The following is a 13,059-nucleotide window of genomic DNA, read 5'->3' as shown; positions in this document are numbered from 1 at the left end:
TAGTAACTGTAACAAGTAATTGCATAATTCGGCGAAATTATACGTAATATACGTGGTACCTTTTACCTCGTGTGATATATAATCTATTAGTATTTGGATCGTATACAACGTCAATTTGACCTACTTGTTGTTGTTATTATGCTATTTTAGTAATAACTGGGTGTCACGGTGATTATCACTTGTAAGCGTGTGTTTGTATGTCACGAGAACAGTAGTTTAATCCAAAACTCGTCTGTTTCATTGTACTGACCTTCGCTTGGTAGCTGAAGCACCAGTGAGCTTGCTGAAGTTCTTCCTTGTCGAATTAGCCTGAATTTGTCTGTCAGTGAATGAGAACATAAATATTCAAAAGGCTGGAAATACAATAAAATAGAAGGGTTCAGAATAAGATTCATTACAGACGTTTTAGTATTTCTTCAAGCACATGTCTACAATTCGGTAGTCATGCTGGTGTTACCTGCAAACTATCTTGCAGTGCAATGACAAAAGAGATGAAAGCTGATCGCAGAACAGCTATTGCCCTTTATATGCGTATCTGAATGAATGAACATACCAGCACTATAAGATGTTTACAGTTACAGGTAGTTGATGCATAAAATAGCCAATGTCAAGATTACAATTTATATAAACATAAACATATAATGCAAAAAGTATTTTTTAGGTACTGTGACTAGTCTCACGTTCTCTTAAAAGGGATAGTTAACTCAAACTATACCTAACGTTCCTTAAAATGTTTCCTCTTGTGTCATTCATGTATTGAAGAACATGAACGTGATTTGTAATTTTGCATGAAAAAAATCCTTTAGTGTTCCCACCGTTTTTAATTACATTTTTGATGTCAGTAGTTTATTTAAAAGGACCTTCAGTGTGACAAATGAAAAGTAAATTTGTTTAAAAAAAATTATATATGTGGTCGCTAAATGAATATGGTAATTTTAAAGGTACAGTGTGTGATTGTTAAAATAGCACTGCTTGAGGATACCCAATCAGCATGGGTGTCAGAAAAAATATAATATCCAAATATATATAATACCAAATGCAATGATTTGTGGGAAAATATTAAAGAAAAGGAAAACATGCAGTCAGGTTCTTGGTTTATTAAAACAGGAAATGATAAAACAGAGCACAGTCTCCATGCTCAGTGACAGCCAAAAGTGTTGACTGTTGATGATGAGTTGTCAAATGCAAAATATGAGTGTGCGCATGTGTGTGTAACTATGTGTTTGTGTGTGATCTCGTTTTTGTGCACATGTGTATTTATATCATTTTGTGTTAATTTGTGCTGTTGATTTCAAAAGCATGCAGGTAACTGTCTGATTGGTTTACATTATTAGGCCACATGTATGTTGTGTAGAAGTACACACTACATCTGTGGATTCAGACTGAGGCCGTGTTCATGCAGATAGTTCACTTAAATTACATTTAAGCACTGAAATTATTATGTACACTGAAGGGGACACAACTTGTCATTTAATGACAATGGACCCGATAACACGAACAGCCTCCAGCGTGAGATAGATCAGAAGTCCATCACAGTTAACAGAAGACTTGGCTCTTTTGTAAAAAGTTTTTTTTCTTCTCTTTCTTTCAGAATTTTTGAGAAATTCACCTTGCACAGTTCATGAACCAGGATCACACATTGAAATTCAGATCACAGTTGCAGCAAAATCGTAATCATTGTCATCATCAATAAACTTCACACACCAGAGAGCAACTTAAATCACTTGCATGAAATCATAAACCATAAATCTAAAACATTACCACAAAAACAAACAAATATAAAAATGAAGATATCAGTACTGGCTATTATATTCAATACAATTTTACAAAAATGCAGGTATTTGAAGCTCCATTAACTTTTGTGCTTGTTGTCAGATGTCAGATTTTCAGAGTGAAAGCATGTCATTTCTTAACAAACCATTTCTTTTGCACATGCTCTTTAAGGGTGGCCCATTAGTTCTGGCAGTTTGTGGCTGGGGGCGCGTAAAAATCTGGGCTTTCAAAGACAAAGAAAAAACAGCTCTTCTGACAATGAGAATGCCTCGAGCACACTGTCCTCACTGTTCATGGTCAGCATTTTAATTGGAAAATGGAAAGTATGCTTTCTAAAACATGCACTAGATATATTTCTGTCCAAACAAAACAAAGGCAGAGTTTTTATGGCTAGCTCCATTTCTTGCTTGAGAGGGTTACAACATAGAAAAACAGTGAAACAAATGTCGTTTATTTTTATTTTTGAGGAAACACGTTTTATAGAGCTCAACAGCAAATTAAGTCCATTTCATTGGCTTTTCTTTTTTATATTGTTAATGAACCCAGGCAGTGTTGAGACACAATTGTGTACAGAGCTGCACAATAAGAATCAACTATGTTTGGTGCAGGGTCAGAAATTAACTAGAGATTGAGACAAAAATGGCACAGCTAATTAAAATGTTGGGTCAAAAACACCCCAGTAACGAATTCTTCTGTTTTTGATACTTCTTATATATTTCATAATATTCTATTCTATACCTTTGACATAAATGGAGAACACCTCATGTTATGTTTAAAAAAAAATGGCTCATAGAGGTAATAAAATGTCCTTGAAAGTCAATTCCAAGAGGCAAAAATCACTTGTTAAAGGGATAGTTTACCCAAACATGAAAATTATATAATCATTTTCTCACGCTCACATTGCTTAAAATCTAGATAAATGTCTTTCTTCCATGAAACACAAAAGGAGAGGTAGAATGTTAGGGTCTGTCACCATTCACTTTCATTGCATATTTTTTTTCCCTTACAATGAAAGTAAATGGTGAAAGACATTATCATTCTGCCAAACATCTCCTTTTGTGTCTCCTTTTCTAGTGAAGAAAAAAAAAGTTATACAGGTTTGGACCAACATGAGGGTAATTTCAATTTAAGGTGAGCTGTCCCTTTAATAATAATAATAATAATAATAATAATAATAATAATAGTAATAATAACATCTGACGCTGGTTTGGTGGTTGTCCCTAGGGTTTGGGGTTATTCTGGGTAATATTACATCATGAAATGCAGTCAAATCTTTTGGAAGATGACTTGGACTGGTTGTGCTGCTTCACTTGTTTGATGTCTTTTCTTTCTTGCTCAGCCCACATCTAATGTAATTGCTTTTTAAATTCTGGCTTTAAAGAACTGTAAGCAAGCAAGTGGGTGCCTGCATCTCTGCACGTCCACGTCTCTCAGGATCATCTCTAGGCCTTATCAAGCCAAGATAGACTTAACGTAATCATGCATGTTCTGCCTAATGGTGCAATAGAGTGTGAGATAGCCCAAGAGAGGGAGGGTGATAACATGCATGGGTGGGCAGGTGTTTTCAACATGTAGAGGGCCTCAGTGAGGGGATGAGGATCCTTATCATGACATTGACATGTCAAACCCTGTCAGGCATCGAGTATTAAAGTAGTTAATCCAAAATATTCAATTTATTACTCTCATGTTGTTCTAAACCTGTATGACTTTCTTCCATTTAACACAAAAGGAGATGTTAGGCAGAATGTTAGCCTCAGGAATAATTCATATTCATTGCATCTTTGTTCAATACAATGAAAGCCCAACATCATCTTTTGTGTTCCACAGAAGAGGAAAAAGTCAACAACATGAAAGAGATCATTTTCATTTTTGGATAAACTGTTCCTTTAGGTAGCGTCTTAATGTGCATGAACGCCCTCTAGTGGAGTCACTGGTGTAATGCTATGTGAAGCATTACAGCAAGGGAAGAAAGCAGAGATATCGTTGTTCAGTGAGAGGTAAATTAATTGAATAGTTCACTTTTTCTTTCATGCCTCCTATGCAGTTTACAACCCTGAAACAAACACCAATCAAAAGTGAGCCAGAGAGCCATGGGGAGCCATGAGGGTTTGATTTTGTTTGCTCTTCATCTAAATGTAACATTGTATTCAATCTGCCCCGTGATTCTGTGTGGCTTGTGAAAGATGGCAGTGAGTGGGGACCCAGATCTGTCCGATCTGTCTGGCTCCTCATTGACATTCTCCTGGGCTGGGCCGATGGCTTGGTCTCTCTGAGGCCATGACTCTTAACGGCTATTTGTTGTTGGGATGGTCTTCTCTGGCTGGGCTGCACAAAGAGGCCCACTGTCACTGAGACATTCTGAATGCAGCTCCCTAGCAGCCTGACTCTGGTCAGACAACCAAGCTCACATTCTAGTCAAAGGACTGCAGAGAGAAGGAAGTCAAAGAGAGACAGAGAAACTGTTTCAGATGATCCGCTAAGGGTCCTTTCAGACAGAACACAATGTTTTGCTTAAAAAGCTAGACGAAGCACAATTAATATTACAGCATGTAGGCATCTAGAGACATGGCATGTTTACATAAAAAAGGGTTAAACGGTGCAGATGAAAGCAATAACATGTTTGCTGTGAACTGCCCCAATTCACTTCTCTTGCAAATGTAACAAAATAACACCAAAATATTTAACTTAGTTTTGGAAATGCAAAATAAATGGGTCCACCCAGTAACATACAGTACATCCCTGTACACAATAATACTAATTTCCACAGTGCTTCCCTGCTCTTTCAATCAACAGCAGCTTTCTGTGCTGCTAACGCTGGTGTCCAGAAAGCATGGGTTGTTTCATCCATGATTGTTGGCAAACGCTCTTCTTCACCCATTTGCATCTGATAAAACAGTGCACAGGTCTTTAGATAAAGTCAAATGGCAGTTGTCTTGATTGCTTCCTGACACTTAATAGGGGTGGGGGAGAGGGGTAGTCACTCAGTTGACATCAGATCAGGCAATTGATTTACAAAACCCATGTGGGTTTTTCTGTTCATATTAAGTCTGGCCGATGAACACATTTTTCAGGCTAAACCCAGGTTTGGCCGGTTCATACTCACACAAACAAACACAAGGAAGTTTGTCAGGGTTTGTCTGACAAAGGCCCCAGGATGCATACAGTAGCCTGCAGTGTACAGGTACAAAAGTAAAGGAAAAAAGTTGAAAATGTAACCAATTGCATCCACTGAACGGGTTACAGGGCGTGATATTACATAGAGAGACAATCTGCGACTGCTTTTGTTTGCTAAAGAGTAAACCTAGTTGTTTGCAGGATTATGATTATGTTGTATTTCTCATCCCATTACCCAACAAATATTCCAAACCAATCCTTCCATTTCATTACACAGGGCATGATAAAAGCCGCTAATGTGCTAAGTGGCATCATGCCGTGGGATGGGTGAGCAGCCTTGAGGGCTATAGCTTCAACACCATCGACCATTAACTCTCTGGTTCTCTCTCACCTGGGTCAAATATGGCCAGATTTTCATATCTGTAGTCCTAGAGCTCAGCCACTGGTGGGGAGTTTTAAAAACACTGGAAGGCAGTGAGGGAGGGCAGGTAGGGCAGGATTACAGAGGGACAGTGAGTCTTGTCTAAGTCTTAGGGGTAATGGGATTCTGAAGGTTGTGAACAGGCCTGGAAAGTCACTGCCCATTAGAACTGCGCTCACTTTTCACCAGCAGATGGCTAAAGTCCTGTAGCTCACTAAGCCCCCGCTGGGCATGGAACCCTGGCCGTGCTAATGCTGCATTTGTGCGTGGCTGAATTGGATAGGGGTGGTGGCCAGAAGGAGGTGCGTTGTTGGTATTAAAGTTGAGTCCGTCACGGGACCAACGCAGATTTTCGCCATAGTCCATCTGCGTGGTGGGTGCTGACACCACCCTTCTACGGTCAGGGGAGTCCTGAGGGGTGGCTGGATAGTTGTAATCCCCAGCAGAGTTGCGGGTTGTTGGGGCAGACGGTCGCCCACCCTGCTCCCTTTGGCTGGGAGGGTGGGAGAGGATGAGATAGCGCTGGCGCTCTGAATGTGGGGGAACATCGCCTGATCCCTCCTGTCGCAGGTATTTGGAGCTAAGGTATATGACTGAGGAGTTAGCTGGGCAGGGTGTCCCAGTTTGGGTCAGGAAAGTATGGGTCTGGTCCCAATCGCAGTCTGTAAGGTGAACGTTGGGAGTGAGACGTTTCTGCTGTAGTGGGGTCTGCTCTGGAGTGGGAAGTCCTGGGTCTATCTCCCCAGACTTTGGCCAACCATTGGTGAACATAGTCTCCATTTGTGAGCGAGGTCGTTCGCCACCGCTAATGCGCGTCACACTGATCACAGAGCCACTACGGCCGTGTCCTAGCATGCTTTGCTCCTTGTCACCCTTGCGGCGACTCCCCGAGCCCGATGCACCACCTCTGGAATGCTGGCGGTGCTTAAGGCTCATTATCCAACACACCATCAGACCTGATAGTGCTGCCCCAGTAACAAATGCTGAAACTGCAGACATCACTAGCAGGTTCACCGACACCAAGCCATCTGGTTCCTCTATGAAACTTTCCTGCAGAAGACCTAAAAACAAAAAGAGGAAAGAGGAGCACAATTAGATACTTGGCATAAAGAGAACATTTACAACCAACAAAGCATCATAAATGCTGAAAGAAAAGTGACATTCAATTGTTCACAAAGTATATTCAAGACATTACTGATGTAAAAAACAACACTTTTTTTTGAGTTGCCACATTATGCAATAGACTGGCATGTCTTAAGTCAATATTAGGTCCAAAATGGCAAAAAACGAAACAGCTTTCTCTAGAAACTCATCAGTCAATCATTGTTTTGAGGAATGAAGGCTATACAAAGCTTGAAATTGCCAAAAAACTGAAGATTTCATACAAAGGTGTACACTACAGTCTTCAAAGAGAAAGGACAACTCGCTCTAACAAGGACAGAAAGAGATGTGGAAGGCCCAGATGTACAAATAAACAAGAGGATAAGTACATCAGAGTCTCTAGTTTGAGAAATAGACATCTCATGTTTCCTCAGCTGACAGCTTCATTGAATTCTACCCACTCAACACCAGTTCATGTATAACAGTAAAGAGAAGATTCAGGGAAGATGGGAAGAATTGCAAAGAAAAAAACACTTTTGAAACAGAAAAACAAAAAGAAAAGGTTAGATTTTACAAAGAAACAGATATGTAAATGACTTGATCCAGCAATTATTAAAAGGGAACACATATCTTGTTCCAACAAAACTAGACGTAGACTGAAGTAGTTTAAGATTTTTTCAAATTGTAACAGTAATTTTTCACATTATTAATGTCCTGACTATACATTGTGATCAGTTGAATGCCACTTTGGTGAATAAAAGAAACAATTTCTTTCCATAAGAGCAAAATCTGTACATTATTCTAAACTTTTGGCCACCAGTATACCTTGAGTTTTTTTTTTTTTTGGTGTGTGTGTGTGGTGAGATAAACTGACTGTCAAAAAACAGTCACTTTATTTCTTTATTGGGGTGGAAGAGCGCACTAATGTGGATGATCAATTTAACAGCTGCAATAACCATCTTTCATTCATTATGTGTTTTGGAACATTAACTTTCAAAAACATCTGGCACACAGAATCATTTCAATTAAAAACACTGTAACTTCGAAGTTGTATTTTCCAAACAAAAAGTGCCAAGGGTGTCCATGCTCTGCAGATGGACACACAGAGTAAAGAGGAATGACAGGAATGGATATCGTTCACTTTAACATGACCAAAGTTCTTAAAAGACAACCCATGAATTATTGATAGTAAGAAAACAGAGGAGCATGAAAACTCTGCTGTAATAGATAAATTAGGAAAATATCAAAAGGCCTTTTGCTCTATAGAGCTCAAGCACCAAGGACTGTTATTGATAAAACTAGACAGAATCTACATTTCATGGGAGATCAGCACAGAAGCTGGCCCTCCAGCAAACTGGTTTACCATAAACTGCAGGCACGCCCAATAAATGTTAGCTAAATTATAAACACTGGGGTGCACCAGCAGTACTGGACAGATTACTTTTGATATGTAATCAGGTACTGATTAAAAATTTCATGACAAAATGCAATCAGTAATGTAATCTCATAGACTAAATTTTTGGGGTAATCAATAAATGATTAACAATTTACTGCTATTGTCTTGTTAATATTTAATCATGTAATCTATAAAACGTATCTGTAATCTGATTATAAGTATTTTAAAATGTAATTTAATCAAATTACAATTACAGTACTTGATTTTTTGTAATCTGATTATGTAATCCAGATTACATGCAATTGGTTACTACCCAGCACAGAGTACCAGCAGTGTTGAATGTTAGCTAAAAAAGGCAATGGGAGGGTAAAACAGAGAGATTTATCTGAACTCCCAGGAAATGGATGAACATCATTAAAGGATGTTTTTTTTCTACAGTCAATCACAGCAGTAAAAACTGACATCAAAATGCAATGCAGGAAATGCAATTGCAATGGAAACACTCTTGAAATCCATTCGTTTTAATTGTCTGACGCATTTGTCACAATGGAGACAAATGGTAACAATTTCAACAAATAAAGAGCCTTAATTAGCACTCACAGCTGTTTGTTTAAGAATGCAAATAAAATGAGAAGTGGGGAGGGCACAATCAATAAAAAAGTTGGTATGATACTTAGCTCATAATCGCTGCCTCAGTATGGGTGTTTGTGTGTACAAAGAGTCTGCTGTTTTAAAAATATGTAACAGTCAGTTGGGTTCCAGGGAAAGTACTGCACACTACGATGGTCATTTCATCCGTAGTTGTTATGACAGTGTGCCTATCAATTTCCTGGTGATATAATGCTTACTGTACAGTATTCATTTTAGAGGGACAGACCACATTACCGAAATGACATGTCAAATCAATGAACGTATTTATGAGGATGCTGAGTCAGTGTCTGGTTTATCTTCCTCTGCTCTTCTCTCTCTCTCTTTTATTCTCGCACAACCTCTCTCTACCCTCCCTTTTTGTGTTTATGTCTTTCTCTGCCCCCAGCTCAGAATGAGAGGTTTTCTGTTTTGTTTGTGGTGGTGGTGCTGGTATTATATTTGTCCAATTTTAGACTCATACCAGGTGTGTAACTTTTCCCAGTATGCTAGTTGCTGTCTAAAGGGTGGTAAACTATTTGTTTATGTTATTTGTCATCTTTATGATTTACATTTCAGCTACCGCTGGCGGACTGTGGCCTCATTTCTGTAACAAGTTGGATAAACATTGTTGGCATGAGGCGGTTTACTTCACGAACCACTGACTAAAACAGCTTTTGTTTATTCTCTGCAAGCCCACTTAGCATTCATGAGGGCCCCATCATGGACTGAGAGCAGGGGCCCTGGGCTCTGGAATGATGTAGCGAAGTGGGTGGGATGCTAGGATGATGCAGATTTATAGGTTGTTTAATTACAAGCATTTTTGTGTTCATGTCCTGTTCCATAAGGTAAATGGTTAGATAAAGGGGATGATGTAATGTGAAGATGATGACCAAAATTCTCTGTGCTACACACTTGGCTAAAGCGTGGATTAGAATTAAAAATGAACTGTGCCTTATTCAGGAATTGCATTAGCTCAAGCCTTTAGGACACAAGGAACCCATTGAGAGCCCAACTCTCTGCAAATACAACTTTTAGTTTGTAAATGGCATTACAGTGTACATCAAACACTCTTTGTGTTTACCGTATATGCAAATTGTTTGTTTTCCTGGGCACAGCCCTAATGGTGCCTTAGATAGATATGACCCAAACCACACTGGCCTTTCTCCTGAAAGATATGCATGAAAATCTCTGCCTGTCTGGAGGGCCAACCTCTCATTCATTCTTTCTTCTCCTCTCTCACCAGCAATGTGTTTGTCTCGCTTTACAGCAAAAAGATGTGATGCATGGATGCAATGAATAGATACAGGCCATTATAAAGGTTGCCTTTGTCGTAAAGGCTTATGGAAACAAAACACATAGATGGGAGTGGATGGGGGAGAGATTGTCCCTGGCACCATTTCTTTCTTTTCTTCATTCCCAAAGGGGTGACAGAACCCCCTTTTCCCCCATTCACTTATTAAAGCTTAATGGAAGGCAGCCGGACTGTCAGACTGAGGAACAGCGAGCACGTCTGGAGCTGCAAGCTCCAATTACAGGCGAACAATGGACAGTCTAGTTAGAGTTGGTCTTGGAAGGCAATAGGCCAAGTGCTAAAAGACTAAGAGCCCAGGGACTAACTGCCTTGCTTTTTGCTTTTTTTACATGGGCCTATTCACCAGCAGTTATCTCAGTTTGATGTTTGTTGCTTATCGTTCCCCATCTCTGCGCACATCCTTTCTCGCTCATCCCTGGTTCGTTCCTCCACCCCTCCCCGCTCTTTCACTGTGCCATGTCCTTTCATCTTTTGCTGGCTGTCTGTCTCTGGGGATGTACCCTTATTCTTTTATTCCCTGTATCACTCTATTGCTCATCTACTCGTTCTCTATCTCTCCTCTTTCAACCTGTAAGCAGAGAGGCAGCTAAAAAAAATGCTAGCAGGGCCCACTTTCTCATTGAGATCTTGTCATTAAAAATCTTATGTGGAATAAAGGTTTCCTTAGCCTGTGCTAGCAAATAAGCTATATTTACGAGGTTTATTAATTACTAGGGCTATCAATTGATTAAAATTCTAATTTAATAATTTATAAATAGGGCTGTCGATTTAACAGTTTAATTCAATACGATTAATTATATAACAAATAATGCGTTAAAAGTACATAATTGAATAGACATTATAAAAAGTGGCTTTAGAAGTCAATATATTGTTTCTTTAATTTCCATATCATTGTACATAATCTTATCATTGGCCTATGGTCCACAGGAATCAATTTTGTTAATATATCTGAGGTAGAGTTAGGGGCTGTTCACACAGCCACATTCTTGCATTCCATCTGTGCTATTTCTTTAATTCTTGGTTTCTGTACTTTACACAAGCAGATAGACTGTTTTTTTTTTTAAGATGGTGCATCAAATCAAAGAAAAAAGTTATTGAGCGGCTTGTTATGCTCTGTGTTTTGTTCCATTCCGTTGCACTCTATCTAGCTGGTTTTGCATGAAAGAACGGGTCCTGTGTGAACATCTCCTCACTTATTCTGTACTTCAAAGCATTAATTGCTCAGTTGGTAGGAAAATCTCTTATAATCCGAAATGTACATTATTTATTTGTATTATTTTATATAATGAATTAATTAAAAGTAAGCATGTGTTGAAAACGGGTCTTTATCAGCTATAAAGAGATGCTGGCTTATGGAACATAAACGTTTTATTCATGCAGTAGTTTAGGCAGTACATTAGATGCTGCTGTCTGTGTGTGTGTGTGTGTATAGTTGTTTCATGTTAGCACGAGGCCCTACATGCGAGTGTGTGCATTTCTTTGTGTGTGTAGCAGTGTGGCTTATGGTTCACTGACTTTACTCATTATCTTTTATCTTTCTCTGTCTAGTATTCCCTATCCTTCACACACACACACACACACACACACACACACACACACACACACACACACACACACACACACACACACACACACACTCTCTCGCTCTCTCTCTCTCATACACACACAGACACACACATTGCTCTTCTCATTCTTCCTTTCTCTGCAGAAAGACTGCAGGCAATTCTCTGTCTGTCTCCTCTTTCTCTTTCTTCCATCTCTCTCTAGCTCTCGACTCATCACATTGAAGTCACACAGTTGCACTGTTTTGTGTTAAGCCATGCATAAAAACTGCCTCGACAAAATCTGCTAACTTTTTAAACCCGTCTGGTCCTAAGCAGTGTGTTTACAGAAAGATAGTGGTCAGGACATTTATGGCTTCTTAGCTTACACTTTTAAAAGTCAAACTTGTAGATCAAAAAAACGCCTGCAGGTTTCAGACAGCTGCATGTGTTCTCAATTAGCTCTTCTATAATTTTCAATAAAGAGAGAGCTGCTCATGGCCTATACCATTGCAATAACGTGAAAGGATTTCTGGCACTGGTTCAAGGTTTCTAATTCCAGCATAATTGTGCACGCTATAGTGCACAATGCTTGACGATGATTAACATGAAACTAAATAGAAGGGACTGTTTAAAATAACGAGGGGTGTTGAGCTAAAAGCGAACTCAGGATATGAGCTGCCCCACCGGAGGGAAACGGTCCACTGCTACAGCACTGTTTCATATTGATGTTTGCCCACCTTTTCCACATTCTGTAGACGCCGCCTAGTCAGCCACAATCAATTGCAGTCAATTAGTGCATAGTTTTTCAACATAGCTTTCCTCAATCACAGCAACTGTTGCCGACAAACGCTAATGAGCATGCAGATGAGAGCCGGTTCAGCTGTGTTTCATTTATCAAACAAGTATGCAGGATCACCGAAGTGATTTGGTGCACAACTGCATTGCAATTCTACAGTGACGGGAAGCTTGCTGGTAAATTAATACCCTTAATTTAGGGGTGAACTGCGAGAACTCTTATAAAAAGAAAAAAAAAAACATCCATCATAAAACAAATATTCAACATTTCCACCGTGGGTAATAAATTCAGAAAACGACTCCACACTATTAGTCTAGCCAATTGTAAAATGCGTCATCTGCATGCATGCGTGCAGTGCACCTCCAATTTTCACAAAACCTCCAATTTTAAGTTAATCTTTCCAGCATGTTTGAGATGTAAATTCTGCCTGTCAGAGCTCAGTATATGGCGGTATATTACCAGCAGATGAAAACACTTCCTTATTTGTATTAAATTAACACTCAATACTGACAGTTTGGCTCTCTAACTGATATAATTGCTCTGTTCCAAAACCTAGTTAGCTTTATAGCTGCCTACTGCCTACATAGGCAGCATCCAAACGGTCGAACCTCATGGACCCCACGAAATGTAAGTGTATCATCCAAACAGCGCTTCGCACAAGAAGCACAAAGAAAACTAGACAAACAATTGATTGATTTAAAAAGGGCAATGACAACGCGTCTTCGTTTATAATAATTTAATGTAAGAACTCATTAATGGATATTATAAAAAAAAAATTGTGAATGTTGTCACTGACTGTAAAACTCCCTGCCCTGGGTTCCGAAATGTTTGCGTGACGTAATACACCTGCATCTTCACGAAATGGGAGTTGATGATTTCCGCACAAGTTTCGAAGTTATAAGTCTGACATAAAGTGTCATTCCGTTACACTTTCCCCAGTTGAATGGTGGAAATTCCCACTCTCTGAGTTGA

General features: G+C 39.3%; 1 protein-coding gene across 1 annotated transcript in view; it reads right to left on the bottom strand.

Moving 5' to 3' along the window:
• Positions 1-812: 812 nt before the first annotated feature.
• Positions 813-13,059, bottom strand: part of LOC127621234 (semaphorin-6B-like) — a 147,807-nt gene continuing 135,560 nt past the window's right edge. Inside the window, exon 17 of the mRNA XM_052094740.1 lies at positions 813-6,369. Within this exon, the coding sequence (XP_051950700.1) occupies positions 5,462-6,369 (908 nt within the window). The 3' untranslated portion in view covers positions 813-5,461. The remainder of the gene's footprint in view (positions 6,370-13,059) is intronic.

Source organism: Xyrauchen texanus, chromosome 27, assembly GCF_025860055.1.
Source record: "Xyrauchen texanus isolate HMW12.3.18 chromosome 27, RBS_HiC_50CHRs, whole genome shotgun sequence".
In the NCBI taxonomy this organism is placed as follows: domain Eukaryota; kingdom Metazoa; phylum Chordata; class Actinopteri; order Cypriniformes; family Catostomidae; genus Xyrauchen; species Xyrauchen texanus.
This window is presented reverse-complemented; position numbering and strand designations above follow the sequence as displayed.